The sequence below is a fragment of the Castor canadensis genome, chromosome 8, assembly GCF_047511655.1.
Source record: "Castor canadensis chromosome 8, mCasCan1.hap1v2, whole genome shotgun sequence".
NCBI lineage: Eukaryota > Metazoa > Chordata > Mammalia > Rodentia > Castoridae > Castor > Castor canadensis.
Window position 1 is genome coordinate 150959908 of NC_133393.1, and position 18220 is coordinate 150978127.

At 38.7% G+C, this 18220-nt stretch overlaps 1 protein-coding gene across 1 annotated transcript in view; it reads left to right on the forward strand.

The window, feature by feature from the left end:
- Ep300 (E1A binding protein p300) overlaps window positions 1-18220 on the forward strand; it is a 75454-nt gene that overhangs the window by 46356 nt on the left and 10878 nt on the right. The window contains exons 13-23 of the mRNA XM_020170609.2: window positions 1625-1762; window positions 2429-2866; window positions 4065-4244; window positions 4455-4599; window positions 7085-7203; window positions 8778-9017; window positions 9668-9756; window positions 12622-12702; window positions 14969-15025; window positions 16091-16168; window positions 17755-17822. Coding sequence (XP_020026198.2) covers window positions 1625-1762; window positions 2429-2866; window positions 4065-4244; window positions 4455-4599; window positions 7085-7203; window positions 8778-9017; window positions 9668-9756; window positions 12622-12702; window positions 14969-15025; window positions 16091-16168; window positions 17755-17822 — 1633 coding nt within the window. The remainder of the gene's footprint in view (window positions 1-1624; window positions 1763-2428; window positions 2867-4064; window positions 4245-4454; window positions 4600-7084; window positions 7204-8777; window positions 9018-9667; window positions 9757-12621; window positions 12703-14968; window positions 15026-16090; window positions 16169-17754; window positions 17823-18220) is intronic.

The following is an 18220-nucleotide window of genomic DNA, read 5'->3' on the forward strand; positions in this document are numbered from 1 at the left end:
AGTTCTGTTGTATTTTGCTTTTAATATAGACATGTTTTATAGACACTACATCTTTCAGAGGTGAAAATGAGTAGTTTCTAAATTTTAATACACCACAAGTAGGGAATGAATATGAAAATCATTAATTTTTGCTTACCTCCTTTGCCTAGAAATTGTTCTTAGAAATTTATCCTACAGAATTTAATCATGCACACATTACAAGGATAGAATTTGAAGAAAATTCATATTAAGGACACGGTATTATGAACTTCTGAAAAAAGGCACATCTTGAATGCACACTGGGGAATTTGTTATAGTTAAATGATGGTAAATTGAAACACCATAGATAATAACGTTGAAGATTAGATAATGGCACATAAGTTGTCTATAAGTTTAAATGAAAATTACAGGTTTCTAAAGTATATGTATCATAACATCTAGTATAGTTAACGATTCTCTTGATAAACATATATTAATCTATTGAACACTAAAAGAATTATATCCAAGCAAGTACTTTTTTTGTGTGTGTGTGGTACTGGGGCTTGAACTCAGGACCTACATCTTGAGCCACTCTACCAGCCCTTATTTTTATGATAGTATCTTGCCTGGGCTGGCCCGTGATTCTCCTGTTCTTTGTCTCCTGGGTAGCTAGGATTACACAGTGAGCCACTGTGCCCACCTGCAAGTACTTCTTAAAGTTTTAAAAAAATCATAGTGCTAGAAAACTAACAGAAACAGCCAGTTTCCCATCTGGAGCTCAGCATTTAGTATCCTTCACACTTTTCCATGGCCACTCCCCTCTCTGATGTTTGTTCTTTCCCTCTCCAAGCAGGGAACTGTCTTTTGCAAAGGTGGTGAAGGGGCAGTTGTCTGGTTTTAGAGACAGCATTTTGCTGTTCCTTTTGCAAACTCATTGCCAGCCATCTAACGCTCTACATTGAACCCAGCTCACACTGTCTTGAGTTAGCAGGCGCTTTTGTTTCTTGAGCCTTTCTGGAATTCTCAACATTCCTACTATATCTTATGGATCTGCAGTGTATATCCAGGAGTTCTATTCAGTTTTAATTTATGAGACAATTGCCTTTCTTAGTATAATTATGACGGTTTTGGCTTTTGATACTTTGGATTTCCTTCTTTTGTTAAAGATCTAGATTTATTTATGGCAGTTTTAGAAATGAAAACTTTTTTTTTTTTAAATTGTGTAGTACACTAGAACATTTGCAGACCATAAATGCTACCATTCAGCCACAACATGTAAGACCAGCCCCCCCAAGGGGTCTTAAGTTTGTATTTTCTTAGGTTTGTACTATTGAAGAGTGTGCAGATAGTTGTCTCTTCCTTGCCAGAGTTTCAGGTGTATTCATGTACCAAGACAATGTGCATTTCTTGTCTAGCCTCTTGTTCCTTGAGATCAAGCTTTGGCAAGCTGTGGAGCTATTCTTTGTTACCTTGGCATTTAAAATCATTTCTTCCATTACTTTCTTCCTTCCTCCATTCCCCTTCTCCCCTTTTATTGTCTTTTCCCCATCTCTCCAAAAAGCCCAGCAGCAGAGTCCAGAGCATTTGATCATTCCAGTTGTAGTAGAATAACTGTAATGAAACAGTTTGGTACTCTGTGGTGTTTTGTTTTGTTTTGTTTTTGCAGCCTATGGGCTATGGGCCTCGCATGCAGCAGCCTTCCAACCAGAGCCAGTTCCTCTCCCAGACTCAGTTCCCATCACAGGGAATGAATGTAACAAATATGCCTTTGGCTCCATCCAGCGGTCAAGCACCAGTTTCTCAAGTATGTCTCACAAATAGAATTTTTACTTATTTTGTTATTCTTGAAACTTTTCTTGATCTAAGTTTTTACTGGGAAGGGTGGCAGCAAGTAGTGGATAAAATCAGTGTTTATTTCTTTGGGCTTTTGCTTTTGTTTTGAGATAGTGTTTCACTGTTGAACCCAGGCTGGCCTCAAACGTGCAAAACAATGGGATTTTTTTGTTGTTGTTTTTATAGTTTTCTGTTTAAGTAACAGTTTTGAACTTATAGTATTCTGAACATGAAGAGATTATTCTGTGACATAGCAGTAGTGTTGTTACAAACTAGGAAATAATTTAAATTGGTGATTTTAACCTTTTTTTTAGGAGTGAACACTTTTAAAAATAAAATCTTAGTGAGAACTGCAATGTAGAAGGAGGAACTCTGGCTGAAGAAAGCATAGGAAGGTCCTAGAGCACTGTGTGCTCACGTCTCCCATGTCCCTGCAGTGCTGAGGCCATTCTGCTGAATGGTTTGAAATCTCTTTAGTTAAGTACTATGTCAGTTGTGTTGTCCAAAGATAAGCCCCCAGTAATAGGATTTGGGGGGCATTTAAATATACAAGCATTGCAACTTTCTGTTTAGTCAGTTTGTGTTCTAAATGCTTATAACCTACCTCTGGAAATACTTTATTTTTTCATTTTTACAGGCACAAATGTCCAGTTCTTCCTGCCCAGTGAACTCTCCTATAATGCCTCCAGGGTCTCAAGGAAGCCACATTCACTGTCCCACTCTTCCTCAACAAGCTCTGCATCAGAATTCACCCTCTCCTGTACCTAGTCGCACCCCCACCCCTCATCACACTCCCCCAAGCATAGGGGCTCAGCAGCCACCAGCAACAGCAATTCCTGCCCCTGTTCCTACACCTCCTGCCATGCCACCGGGGCCACAACCCCCAGCTTTACATCCCCCCTCCAGGCAGACACCTACACCACCGACATCACAGCTTCCCCCCCAAGTGCAGCCTTCACTTCCTGCAGCTCCGTCAGCTGACCAGCCCCAGCCGCAGCCTCGCTCACAGCAGAGTACAGCAGCCTCTGTTCCTACCCCAACCGCACCATTGCTGCCTCCACAGCCTGCAACTCCGGTAAGCAGGCTGACTTGTCTATTTTGTGTTCTGAGAGAGTCGTCCTCCTTATTTATTATATTATTTCATATACCACTTGTATTTTATATACATTTAAAGAATCTTTTTCATACAGTTTAAGCTGTAGCACTGAGAAATCAAATTAAAGAATTACAAATTTCTCAGCCTCTGTGGCTCTCAAAGTAAGGTTGAGACAGACAAAGTCATGGTTGGACAGGGGATGTGGCTCAGTGGTAAAGTACCTGCCCTAGCATGCTCATGGCTCTGGGTTTTATTAAAACACACGGAAAAAGTAATGATCTGAGATGAGATTACAGACAGAGAACATGTAGCTTCCTTGTGAGAAGTTGGTAATGAAGATAATAAAAATCCAAACTCATCTAGTAGTTGAGGGCTATTAATAAATAGCCCTCCATGTGTTAAAGGCTTAGACCTCCTGTCTTGATCATAGATATTAAAATTTTTAGTTTTTAGTCATATTGGTGAAGTCCATGAGTCATAGCCATCATAAAAATACTGCTCGTCAGTGATTGTTTTCATGAGTTCTAGTAAACAAGGGCAGAATGTTGAAAGGAAAGTGTGCATCTTGATTTTATTCTTTATAGAAAGTTCTGGAAAATACTAACTTTCATTATGAGGTGTATTTGTGTGTGTATGCATGCGTGTTGGGGTTTGAACCCAGTACTTTGCATGTGCCTGTACTCTTATCTCTGAGCTGTATGCCCAGATCCTATGAAATTTCTTACTATTAGACTTAGGAAAAGAATGATTCATTCCCAGGTATTCATTCCAGTATTAATTCAAAACAGCCACTCTGGATAAGAGTTTGTAAGTAGTTCTCTCTCCACTTCTGTATATTGGAAACTTTAGTAAAAGTTTAAAGCAAAAAATAGTTTCTTTTTGTTTGCTTCTCTCATTTCTTAATAAACGTGAATTCCTTTGAGGCAGTCATCTTTTCAATTCCGCCACTCACACACTGCCAGAGAATAATAGTTGCCAAAAAGATACTTGCTGGCCATTTTATGTATAACTAGCCAACCAGTATTGGCAAATTCTTAATCTCCTGTTCTTAAAAATAAGCAGAGTCAGAGGAGGCACCATAAGTGGACATAATAAAATAAGTAGTTAATCTTGAGTGGTTTAAATTCTGATTATATGATTAGCAAGCTTTTCGTGTTTTTTCTCCATTTCTGCCCAGCTTTCCCAGCCAGCTGTAAGCATTGAAGGACAGGTTTCAAACCCTCCATCTACTAGTAGCACAGAAGTGAATTCTCAGACCATTCCTGAGAAGCAGCCTTCACAGGAAGTGAAAATGGAAACTAAAATGGAAGTGGATCAACCAGAACCAATAGATGCTCCGCCTGAGGATATTCCAGAGGTGGGAGTAGAGCAGTTGCTGCTATGATTTTATTTAGAACCTCATTCTAAAAATCCAGTTTTTAAGATCAATATTGCAGAAAGTATTGTGATAATTAGGTCTCATTGCATTGATTTTTCAAGTGAGAAAGTGTCTGGCTACTTCTGTGGTAGAGAGTAAATAATATAATGATTTTCTTACTGCTTCCCAATTGTCTACCTTGTCTTTTAGACTAAAGCAGAAGACTGTAAAGTGGAACCTACAGAAACAGAAGAGAGAGGTACAGATTTAAAAACTGAGATAAAAGAGGAGGAAGACCAGCCAAGTACTTCAGCTACTCAATCTTCTCCAGCTCCAGGACAGTCAAAGAAAAAGAGTAAGTGTTTTAAGCTTTCTGTTGTCACAAGTAGCCAGAAATCCAAAGTCCCGGAATAGAGTTGGGTCTCTTGAGCCTCAGAAGACATGGCCATTAATGGGATATCATTACACTATAGTTGGAAAAGAGTTTTTCTTTTCTTATGTATATGTACTTGATGCAACCAATGGATTGTGGTACCTTGTTCAGAAAAGAGAAAGTATAAAAGAATATTCTTGACAACAATCCAGGAAAGAGTATCAATATTGTGGTTTGCCTCTTGTGTGCCAAGCACTTGGCACTGTCTCACTTCATGCAGTTTTCTAAGTTACCTGTTTTCTAAGTAGTAAAATTGAGGCTTAGCATGTTGAGGGGCTTGCCCCAGGTTACTTAGCTGGACAGCACCTGGGCTGGGATGCCAATCTAGACAGGCTAAAGAAGAGTCTTTGTTGAGCCAGGCACTGGTGGTTCTCACCTGTAATCCTAGCTACTTGGAAGCTGAGATCAGGAGGATCACATTTCAAGGCCAGCCCAAGCAAATAGTTGACGAGACCCCATGTCCAAAACAACCACAGAAAAGTGGACTAGAGATGTGTCTCAAGTGGTAGAGAGTCTGCTTTGCAAGCTCAAATCCCTGACTCCAAGCCCCAGTCCCACCAGAAAAAGAAAAAAATCTCTGTTGAAGGTCATTGGGTCAAACTGAGCAAGCAGTGCTGCTATCAAGTCAGATAATTACCACAGAAAATAGTGACTAACTTGTTTATTTATTGAGACAAAATTTTGCTGCCGCAGCCTCCTAAGTGCTGAGATTACAAGTGTGCCTTACCACCCCTGACTGTTTGACTAAATAGAACTTCTTGTGGCTCTTAGTGAGCCTGCAAATGGCATAAGCAGGACCTATCTTAAGAGCAAGTCTGCTGCTTGGAGATGATGTGTGATGCTCCATAAATGCAGTATGTTACAAAATTTGGTTAAAAATTTTTCGTTTAAAAGTAAGATTTGAGCCGGGTGCCACTGGCTCCTGCCTGTAATCCTAGCTACTCAGGAGGCAGAGATCAGGAGGATAGCAGTTTGAAACCAGCCCAAGCAAATAGTTTGCAAGACCCTATCTCAAAAATATCTAACACAAAAGGGCTGGTGGCGTGGCTCAAGGTATGTAGGCCCTGAGTTCAAGCCCTAGTACTGTACACACACATAAAAACGTAAGATTTTTATGTGTTGAAATGTTATTTTAATGTGGGCTATAATAAACCTAGTCATTATTCTTCAGGGTCTCTTTTGAAAATATCTCATTTAGGGCCGAGGGCATAGTTTGCCTAGCATGCACAAGGCCCTGTGTTCACCTCAGTACTGCTAAAACTTTAAAAAAAAAAAAAAAAAATTTTTTTTTTAATCAAGCCAGGCGTGGTGGTACACACCTTGAATCTTAGCACTTGGGAGGTTGGGGCAGGAATTGTGAGTTTGTGACCAGCCTGGACTACATATAATAAGAAACTGTCTCAAAAAAAAAAAATTGTGGGGTAATGAATGAATAAATCAAACACCTAATCTCTCAGGTTTATTCAGATTTTGTTTATGTTGAATCCATCAAGTCTGAGAGACTGTGAAGAATAGTTTTTTAAAAATTTTTTATGGTAATTTCCCACACATTGATGTGAAGGATATCTCAAGTACTAATAAATACTCCTTTCTGAAGATAAAGTGGCAATTATAAATCAAGAAATTTGTTTTCATTCAAAATTAAACCCTTAATTACTTCTGGGTTTTTTGGTTTCTTGAGTTTTTTTTTTTTTTTTTTGTAGTTCTTGCGATCGAGCTCAGGTCCTTAATACATGCTAGACAGGCATTCTACCACTGGACTTTTGGGAGGTAGAAAACACATTTGCACAACTAAACCTGTTGTTCTAGCAACAACAATTTAGCTCTTTCTCCTTTTTGAACTTTTAAAGCCTAACATTTACCATTAAATAGTAAACATGTCTATCTCCTGAGCTCTAAAGCAAAGACTTAATTTTTTTTTTTTTGGTGTTTGGACTGGGGTTTTAACTCAGGGCCTCAGTGCTGCTAGGCAGACACTTAAACTGCTTGAGCCACTCCACTAGCCCAAGGGCTTTGGTTCTTTTAGTGATAACTTTTCTGGTTCATTAAATAAATACTGATATCATTAGAAGGATATTTTCTGCTCTGCTTCACAGCATCCCCCTCTATGTCTTTTGAGCTGTTGTGGGAATCTCCTCTTAAGTTTTTATTCGGCTAAGTCTCAGCTGAATTTCTGACTGGAAAATTAACTGAGCCAGTAAGAGTAGTGGCAACATACGCTGTTTTGTAGGTGCTGCATGAAGTAGAGCAGGAGTTTGAATCAAAAAGACCTTAGTTATGTTTCTTTGAAGACATTGTAGCCTCTTTTGTGTTTTGCAATTCTTCATGTTTTTAGAGCTTCAGCTTGAACAATTTTTAAATTCTTTTGCTTAATTTGTAACTGATTTTAAATGTATTCTCCTTAAAGTTTTCAAACCAGAAGAATTACGGCAGGCTCTAATGCCAACGTTAGAGGCACTTTATCGTCAGGACCCAGAATCCCTTCCCTTTCGTCAGCCTGTGGACCCTCAGCTTCTAGGCATCCCTGTAAGTATTTGTTGTTTTGGTTTTATTTCTTAATTTGGCAACAGACTTTTTAAAGCAATACATCACACACTATATAAGTTAACTTATTTAAAATAACATAATTCAGTGGGTTTTTGTTTATCCAGAGCTGTAGTACCATCACCACAGTTTTCATTTTCATAAGTCCTATAGAAATCCCACATTCATTAAATTCACTAGCATTCTATCCAAAGTAGCCCTTCCCCCAACCATAGGTAATTACAGTCTACCTAGTGCATCTGGATTCATCTGTTCTGGGCATTTCATTAAATGAACACAACAATATATGGTATATTGTGGCTACCTTCTTGCACTTAGCATAGCTGTTTGTTTGCCAGTGCTGGGGATCCAACCAAGGGCCTCGTGAAGTTAGGCAAGTTCTCTACCACCACGGAGACACACACCCAGCCCATAGCATATGTGTTTATTTTATTTTGCGTTTCATGTGTGTTATACTATGAATCAATATTTAATTCTGTGTGTGTGTGTGTGTGTTTTGAGACAGGGCCTCATAATGTAGCCCAGGCCTTGCTCTATGTTGCTTCAGTCTCCTGAGTGCTGGGATTACAGGGGTGCACCACCACACTAAGCTAGTACTATATTCCTTTTTTTATGGTCTAATAGTCCATTTATGTGGACATACACATTTTCTTTTTTGCTAGGCAGGTGCTCTACCACTTGAGCCACTCCACCTATCTGTCCTTTTCACATTTTCATTTTTTGGTAGATATTTGGGTTGTCTCACATTTTGGTTCTTGAGTGGTAGCAAGACTATGAACAGTCTTGCACAAGTTTCTAAGTGGATGTAGATTTGTAATTCTCTTTGGCATTTACTTAGGAATGGATTGGTTGGTTGATTGATTTTTGGCAATAATGGGGTTTGAACTCAGGGTCCCATGTTTAGGCAGGCACACTCACACTTAAGCCACTATGCCAACCCTTTTTTTTTTGAGATAGGGTCTCTGGAACTATTATGGCTAGCTTTGAACTTTGATCTTCCTGATCTTTGCCTCCTGATTACAGGCGTGAACCACCAGTGCCCAACTATTTATTTCTTATTAGCAGATCATGTGAGAAAGACAGACCAAGGTTAGCTTTGTATGAGTTTAAAGCTGACACTGTACACCAGGCTGCTGGCAGACTTCATTTGAGAATTTTAAGATGTTTATTAGACTAGGTATTGTAGTGTTTCCATGGGCAAAAGTTATTTAGGGTTTCTTTTTTTTTTCTTTTTCTTTTCCTTTGCTGTCGTGACTTTAGATGGAACAATTTAAGTTCTCTGGACTTTGTTTCCTAATTCGTGGGCCCATTCTGTAGTAAGAATTTATAGATATTTTGACTGTTTGGACTGATGTCATGTCCAAAAGCAAATGGAACATCAGCCTATTCTGTCCAGAGCTTCATACATGTGTAGACTAAAGAAGTGACGGGCATCAATCAACTCTTGGCATATGTAGACATGTCAAAAAAAACCTACTTTATGACAAACACTCTATCTTCCCTAAATATAGTGTATACAAGTTAGTAGCATTGTTTGGTGTCACTTGTCCTTCTAGGATTACTTTGATATTGTGAAGAGCCCCATGGATCTTTCTACCATCAAGAGAAAGTTAGACACTGGGCAGTATCAAGAACCCTGGCAGTATGTGGATGACATTTGGCTTATGTTCAATAATGCTTGGTTATACAACCGGAAAACATCAAGGGTATACAAATACTGCTCCAAGCTATCAGAGGTCTTTGAACAAGAAATTGACCCAGTAATGCAAAGCCTTGGATATTGTTGTGGCAGAAAGGTAAGTAATAGCCCTCAGACCAGTCTTTAACTTCTTTGATACGTAGACTATAACAATCACTTAGGGTGGCCTTCCTCTCCCTTTCCTCTTTCTTTCCTCTTTCTTTCCTCAACCCCCCTCTCTCCTCACTTGCTCTCCTCCACCCAATCTCCATCTCTCTCTTTTGTGGTGCTGGGGAAACCCCAGGGCCTCATGAATGCTAGATAAACACTCTGACACTTGTACACACATTCTCTGTAAAGACATTTTCTACACAGATTTGAATTGTGTGGCAAAGCTGACCACTTAGAATACTGAAACATCAGACTGAGCTCATTTGGAGGAGCTGGTTTTATCATGTTCCAAGGTGCACTTATAGGTGCATCTTGCCCAGCATGTGGTTGTTTTCTTGTGTGTGTCAGTTCGCAGTGTTGCACTCCACAGGTCCTGTTATGGTCTGTGAAATAGTAATGGAAGAATATGACTGCTCATCATGGTGAAATTATGCAGTAATAAACTTAGAATGGTTTTTGGAAACTGAAATAGCACATTATGATTTACATAAATGAAAACTTAAGACATCACTAACTTTTCTTTCTCATTTGCAGTTGTGTCTTTCTAGCTTGTGACTTCAGATCCTTGTGCTCTTTAACAGTTGTTTTCTTTTGCAGTTGGAATTCTCTCCACAGACACTGTGTTGCTATGGCAAACAGTTATGCACAATCCCTCGTGATGCCACTTACTACAGTTACCAGAATAGGTAAGCTTGGCCACATGTGGACCATGGTTCATGTGTCCTCATGTCTAGGGCAGTGCATGTGGATGGGTCAGCACACACATGCATCATGGTTCTTGTGTTAACTTGCTCGGAAACACCTGTATAGCACAAGTTCTAGTCTTTGCTTTTTGCCTATGCAGAATTACAAAATTTTCTAGCAAAAAGTAGCCATAGATGGGCACTGGGGGCTCATGCCTGTAATCCTAGCTGCTTGGGATCAGGAAGATAACTGTTCGAGGCCATCCTGGGCAAATATTTTGCAAGACTCAATCTTCAAAATAACCAGAGTAAAATGGACTGGAAGGTGTAGCTCAATAGGTAAAGCACTTGCTTTGTAAGTGAAGTCCTGAGTTCAAACTCCAGTCCCACCAAAAAAATTAATAAAAATAGTAGCCATGCATGAGTTGTCTCAGCCTTGTCTTTTCGGTAATTTGGGTCAAATCTAAGGTCTCACACATGCTAGGCAAGTGCTCTACTACTGAGCTACATACGCCTGGGTCCTTATTTTATAAAGGAGGAATCTAAAGGCCTTGGTATACAACTTTGTGAGCTGGTAACAAAGAAGAGACTGCATCTCAGGCCCCATTCATGCTATGCTTTTATTGATCACCACTGAAGATTGAAGATTTTTTCAAATGCCTCAGACTTTTTTTTTTTTTTTTTGATGGTATTGGGGTTTGTACTCAGGGCCTTGCACTTGTTTTGCAGGCACTCTACCATTTGAGCACCAATCAGCTTTTTTAGAAATATCTTAACTACTAGGGAGGCAGGTATCAATGAGGAGAATTGTAATTCAGGGCCGGCCAGTCCAGGCAAAAAGTTAATGAGGTCCCACCTCAACCAATAAGTTGGGTAGTGCTGGCATCCACCTGTGATCCCAGCTACTGGGAGGCATAGGTAAGAGGACTGTGGTTTTGTAGGCATGCCATGGGTGAAAAGTACACCATGGGCAAAAGCACAAGACCCTTTCTGGAAAATAATCTAAAGTAAAAAGAGCTGGAGGCACTGGTTCAATTGATAGGTTGCCTGCCTTATGCAAGACCCTGTGTTCAAACCCCCATACTTCCCCCAAAATGTTTTGTTCTTGTATGTGGCCTATCCCTAAGTTGTTCTTGGAGTGTTTGAATACAGGATTCCATAGCATGTGCTTTGTCTCTGTTATGCAAATTGAAAGGAAAACCTCCGCTGGAGTTCTTGGCTCAACTAGTTCCACAAAGGGAAAAAAAAAAAATCTGTACCTGACATCCCTACAAAAAGTATGGCAGAAAATGATATGAACTAGGCACTGATACCTTATTTTTCTCCTGCCTAGCCAGTGGTTGTAACCACATAAATTACATTCACTCATCTCTTAACCATGATGAATATCCTGTTTTCCATAATCAACCCATAATATAGCTCACATAGGTTGTTTATTTAGGGCCTCTGACACAGTAATAACATGACTGGATATATACCCTTTGATTAATAAAATCAAGCCATGGTGTTGGTTTTTGTTGAATTTGTGTTACAGGTGCATTTCTAGCTTTGAAAATTCACATAAACTTTTTTTGTTTTATTCTGTTCCTTGAAATGTAGGTAAAGGGAAACTAAAGTTGTTAAAAATACTTTCTACCTGTCTATTAAAAAAATGCAAGTAATAACTGGCATGAAAATTTTCTCATAGTCTTGACATTTATACAATATTTACATTTTTAACAGCAGTCTTAAATATTTGTTAATTTTTGCACCACGGCATGCTTAATCATGCATCTGTATATACCAGTGCCTTTCAAAATGTGTGATAACCAATACTTAGCTGCTCTGTGCAGGCTACTCGGTGAACACTCCTGCCTCCCTCTTTTTGGCTTTATGGCTTCCTTAATATCAAAATTTTTTCAAGCCCCAATTTTTTGTTTTGTTTTGTTTTGTTTTTGCTGGGGTGGGATTTGAACTCAGGGCCTTGTACTTGCAAGATAGATGCTGTACCACTTGAGCCATGTCCCCCAGCCCTTTTTGCTTTAGTTATTTTTCAGGTAGAGTCTCGCATTTTTGCCTGGGGACAGCCTCATACCACGAATGTCCTACCTACGAACATCCTATCTACGCCTCCTGCGTAAGCTAGGATCACAGGTGTGCACCATATATTGAGATAGGGTCTGGCTGTCATTTTGCTCAGGCTGGCCTTGAACCATAATCCTGATCTCTGCCTCTGGAGTAGTCTATCCCCAGTTGTTTTCAGATGTTTGTTTCCTGCTATTGTATCCATAGTGAATACTTTTTGTGTTTTTTTTGTTTTTTTTTTTTTTTTTTTTTTTCTGGAAGTGGAAGAAGTTTAGGGTAATGGTCAGAGTTACCAGTTTCCCTCTCCTGACATACTTATTGTTCTTCCTCCTTTTGATTACTTACATCAAGTAGCATTAATTAGTGAAATAAAGGTTATGGGTCTAAAATTTTTTGTTTTTATTTGCTGTAGTCATTTGCTATTTGTGATCCCATTGAGATATTTAATGCTAATCTGTGCTTTGCCTTGGCTTTCTGCTTTGTGTTGTCCTGTCTTGCTTTTATGTTTTTTGTTGTCCTGCAATCCCTCATTTCTTCGTTTTTTGTTTTTTTTTTTTTTTTTCTCCCTCATGCTTGTCGTTGTCTGCACTTGGCTTTGATTGCAAAAAACAAAAAACAAAACAAAAACACCCAAACTGTGGGGCCCATAAATCTGCATCATTGAATGTCCTTGTCGCCGTTGATGACCTGCTCTCTGCTCCCGTTCCCCTCCTTGGCCTGCTGTGATTGGTGGCTTCGTTGCTTGGCTTGGGCTGTGTTGTGTGAACGGAACAGTTCACCCCAGTATGGCCTTCTTGCCGACAGGTATCATTTCTGTGAGAAGTGTTTCAATGAAATCCAAGGGGAGAGCGTTTCTTTGGGGGATGACCCTTCCCAGCCTCAAACGTAAGTAACTGCAGTACTTTGAGAAATGCTATTTTCTTTCTTTTTTCCCTTCCTTCAGGTGGTTGTGCTAGGGCCTTAAGCTGTGCTGTCCAACATTGTAGCCATGAGCCACAGGTAGCTATTTAAATACAAATGAATTAAAAGTAAATAAACTTCCAAACTATAAAGTATTCTATAAGGAAACCACCAATCTTCTGAAATTTAAACGGTTTAGGAGTAAGAGTACTTCATTACATACTGAGTTCACAGGAGGTTGAAACGGTTTAGGGGTAAGAGTACTTCATTACATACTGAGTTCACAGGAAGTTGAACTAGTGATGACCTTGTGCCCTTCCTTCTCTTAGAAGCCAGCATTACCCAAATCACTGTAGTAGTGAACAGATCAACATGTAGGCCTTTAACAGCCTTTTTTCCCCATAAGCTTTTACAGTTTGGTAAATGGCAAGAAAATTTTGAAGCACACAGCCTTTGTGTGTATTAGTAGTTTTAATTCTAAGATTTACTTAAGATACTACATTTCAAATTGAATTAAATTTAATTTCAAGTTTAATTAAGAAAGAATAACTGGTTATGGAGCTGGTCATGTGGCTCAAATGGTAAGAACATCTGCCTACCAAGCGTGAGGCTATGAGTTCAAACCCCAGTACTGCAAAAAATAAAATAAAATAATGATTAGAGTGATTTTAAAATTCTTGAGGGTTGCTGGGCTCCTGCGGCTTATCCCTGTAATCCTAGCTAATTGGGAGGCAGAGATCAGAAGGATTGAGTTTTGAGACCAGTATGGGCAAATACTTTGTGAGACCCCATCTCAAATAACCAGAACAAAATGGACTGGAGTTAAAAAAAAAACAAAAAAAAACTTAAGGATTCTTATTTACCTGTAATAAGCAGATGTTCACAGCATTACACACACACACACAAAACCCAAACAAACAAAATTGTACCGTTAGTCATAAAAACAGGCTTCAGAGACAACCTGGTTGGTTTGGGTTGTAAAGTTACATTTTCCCTTCCAATCACTGCTGAAATACAGTGTAGTGTAGGGTCTGGTTGCTAGTATAGGAGAACAAATTGCTTGAAACACTTCAGCCCTTGGAGATGACCTGCCTATATGCTAAACCAAGGAGGTTCGCAGGAACCTTTGCGTACCCCTAGAGTGTCCTGCCAAATATCCTAAGCCTTAGAAGGTATGGCTCTGAGTCTGAAGAGTGTAGAAATCCTCTCCTTCAGATCTAAAAGTAGACCAGAGAATATTAACAGGTTCCCATACCCTTCTGGCACGTTTGGTCATCAGGTCATTTAGGCCACTCAGGAAGATGAATGGACTTGAGGCTATTTGAGTTTTAGATTAAGGAAGAAAAGTCACAGTATCAAATGTTGAATCTACATAGAGCTGTGAGGCTGCTAGCTTTGATATAAAGTGAGCCATGCCCAGTGTGGTATGTAAGACTTCAGGGTGGCAAGCCATGGGAAGTTGTGTTAAATACTGTGTACAGTTTTTTGTTCTTCTTAGGTTTGGGGGGTAGTACCTATAAGAACCTGAAATATGCAGTTACTCCACCTTGGATTGGAAATAAAGGACTTCGAGCATCTGCAGATTTTAATATCTGTAGGAGTCCTTCCTCCCCCTTCTGAGTGCTAGGAGAGTGCCACTATACCTTACCCGTCACCTGTATTATTTATTTGTTTATTTATTTTGGTGGAACCAGGGTTTGAACTCAGGACTTTGTGCTTGCAAAACTGGTACTGTACCACTTGAGCCACACTGCCAGTCCATTTTGATCTGGTTATTTTGGACATGGGAGTCCAAACTATTTGAGCTGGCTTCTAACTGAGATTGTTCCAATCTCAGCCTCCCAAGTAGTTCTGATTACAGGCGTCAGCCATTGGCACCCAACTCAACTGTATTCTTAATGTTGAAACTTCCATTGATATAAAAAAAAGTTTTTTGATGAGACTCCTGAAAAAGACTATTCTTAAATACCACTGTATAAATAATCTTATACTAAGTCTAGGAATTTAAAAGAGGAAAAGAAGAATGAATGTTTCTAGTTTGTCCTGGGGTCTCTATTTCCTTCAAGGGGAAATCTATTTATATAAACATGTAATTTGTGTGACCCAAGAATACTCCTGTTAAGTGTATATTCTTGGAGGATGTAAATCATCCATTTATAGTATGGATTGTATTCCCTTTAGTTAGAAGTGTGGTCAGATTGTTCATCTTTCTCTATTGGTTTTTCTCATTACGTCCATTTTCTTTCTTTAGTACAATAAATAAAGAACAATTTTCCAAGAGGAAAAATGACACACTGGATCCTGAACTGTAAGTAGCTTTCATGAATAGTCTTCTTCCTTAAATTCCCTTGGCTTGTATGGCCAATCAGATGACCATCAGCATATATATTCTTCTATAACATACACTTAAATAACTAATAGAAACTTGGAAAATATTTAGGGGCTAAGGCTATTACTGTTACAGTTAGTGTTCATGTACATTTCATTGAATTAACTAAACTTTTGGTGCTTTTATTGGCCTATGTGAAATTTCACGTTACCTGTCCTCAATGGTATGGGTTCCATTTTGTCCTCAGCATTGTTGTTTTGTTTTGTCCTCAGCATTGTTAATGAACACTCAAAATCCCTTTGTTTATAATGAGGTCTGTCTTTTGTGCCTGGAGCACTGCAATGTGCCAGCTTTCTAGGTGATCGTAAATTGGGTGAGATGGTGTCAAACTCATTTGGAAGTTTAAATAGCAGTAATTATACTTTTCTCTTAACTGCATTTCCAGAGCCAATTTAAGGTGTTCAGATTTTCTGTGGCTCACCACACTTCTTGAATCCTAGCTATTCATGAGACTGAGATCAGGCCAGCCTGGACAAAAAAGTTGACAAGATTCCTGAATCTCAACAGAAAAACAGGACATAGTGGGCTGAGTACCTGTCATCTCAGCTATGGCAGGAAGCATAAATAGAAAGATCACCATCCAGGTCTGCCCCAGACAAAAAGGAAAACCCTATCTGAAAAATAACTGTAACAAAAGGTCTGGAGACTAGCTCAAGCAAAAACCACAATGCCCTGAGTTCAAATCTCAGTTCTACTCAAAAAAAGAAGAAAATCAAACTGAATTGCTTTTGTAAAAAGGGTTTTTTTTCACATTTATTAGCATATATTAATTGTATGATGGGGGAGTGTTTCATTGTGATATTTCCATATAGGCAATAATTTATTTTGACATTCCCACCTGTCCCTCCAAAAAAAGGTTTTTAAAAGTAAAAACTTTCTTAGAACTGATTTTTTCAGTTCTTTAGACATGACTTGGCTACCTTTTGAGAGTTTTCATTTAGTTAAGATTTTGAGATTAATCTTGGAATTGGTTTGCACTTTCAGGTTTGTTGAATGTACAGAGTGTGGAAGAAAGATGCACCAGATCTGTGTCCTTCATCATGAGATCATCTGGCCAACTGGGTGAGGATCATTTCAATATTCTCTGTAATTGTTCATCATGAATATTAACAACTTTCAATTATGCTGAGTATTGTTTTAAAATTATATTGTAGTTATTACATACCCAAAGTAAACGCTGACTCTTGGAATGTGGCTCAAGTAGTGAACCATTTGCCTAACAAGCACAAGGTCCTGAGTTCAATCCCCTGTACCACTAATTAAAAAAAACTAAATGCTAAATGTAATTAAATTTGCCAGATCCATATTTTGAATGTTACTCATCCTGCAGTAAAAGGTTAGAAAGATACAGGGCTGATGGAGTGGCTCAAGTGGTAGGGTACCTGCCTAGGCAGTGGAAGACCCTCAGTTCAATCCTTATTACTACCAAAAAGATACAGATACTGGTGGGGGACAAGGGGATACCTATTTGTAGTTCAGAAAACATCATGGTATACTAAATGATGACTTTGCTAAGGGTTTGATTTAAATATATTTTGATGGGGATGGGAATAATTAAGTTACATAACTGTTCTTTGTATGTCCAGTGAGAGGCAGGCCATCTCTCCCTTCCAAAAATGGGTTTGATCTCTGTTCCTAAGGGAAGGGATCAGATCTGGGATTTCAAGTGTCTGTCTCTAGGATGGGATCTATCTCTTGCTCTGTTATTGGACTGATTCTTGGTGCCAGTTGAGAAGATTTAGGAGAGATGAGGCTAGTATAAAATTTTCCAGAGCCTGTTTTCCTTAGTCACAGACTTAGTAAGAATGATAAGAGATTTGTTATTCTTGCAACTTAGAATTCACAATCAGTCAGCTGGCTGAAGATAATCTCTATTACTATGTTAAGTCTATTTTTTTTCCTAATCAGAAATAATTTATCAAACTTGACCAGTTAGAAAGTTTATAAAGTAAAAAGTGAAATTCTCACTCCACTGCAGTTCCTCAACACAGGACTAGCCATGGCCAGCATGGGTAGATTCTTCCTCGCGCCTTTTTCTACACACGAATGCTGCACAGTACTAACTCTTTTAAATAGGCTGTGTCTTGTTACAAGTCATGGGCATTTATGTCTACTGCTTTTTCCCCCTCCCCCAGTATTGAGGTTTGAGGCACTCTGCCACTTGAGTCACCCCACCAGCCCCTATCTACTGCGTTTCTATAATGCACTATTACCCATTTAATTATTGATGAATATTTATGTGGTCTCAAGGTTTTGCTTTTAAGAAACTACATGTACATACACAGCATACACAGCTGTAGAAACAAATTTCAGATTGTTGGTTTTGCATTGAAAGTGCACATTCCCGCCAGTGGCATTGTGCCAATGTGAATGGCTAGGAAAATATTTGTCTTGTTTTGTAATCTGTGATCAACTTTCCATATGTAAACTTAATTAATATGCCATTCATATTTCTTCACATTTTGTTCTTGCTGCTTTCTGAAAGCTCTTTGTCTGCTGGTTGTATTGGGTCTTCAATATATATGTAGAAATACTTGTTCCAGATTGTCTTTTGAATTTTAAGTTTATTCAGATGACAGATTTTGTCATATATGTTACTTTAAGTGCTTCTCTGTGTTGTGTAAACAAAATCTTGGTTTATATTTTAGATTTGTCTGTGATGGCTGTTTAAAGAAAACTGCACGAACTAGAAAAGAAAATAAGTTTTCTGCTAAAAGTAAGTTTTATTCTTACAGGTAAATTTTGGTAAAATATTTCCAAATCCTAGGTAAGAAGAAACCATCTAAAATGAGTTAATCAGTTTTAACCATGTTTAAAATTTCATCAATGTAAAATAATTGTGCAATCTACTAAAAGTTGAGCTGTATTGTGCGTTTTGATCTGAAATTGATTAGACCTAAGGAAAAGTAAATTTTCTAAGATTTGTAAAATGCGGAATGTACGTTTTCTTTTTCCTAAGTTTCTCCTTGTTTGAAGCATTTCATAACAAGCTAGATGTCTAAATAATTAGTCAGAATTGTCATCCCATGAGTGATTGTGGCAGTTCGGCCTTACATGATCTTTCCATTGGCGGGGGAAGAATGTCAAAAATTTTATCATACAAGTAATGGACAC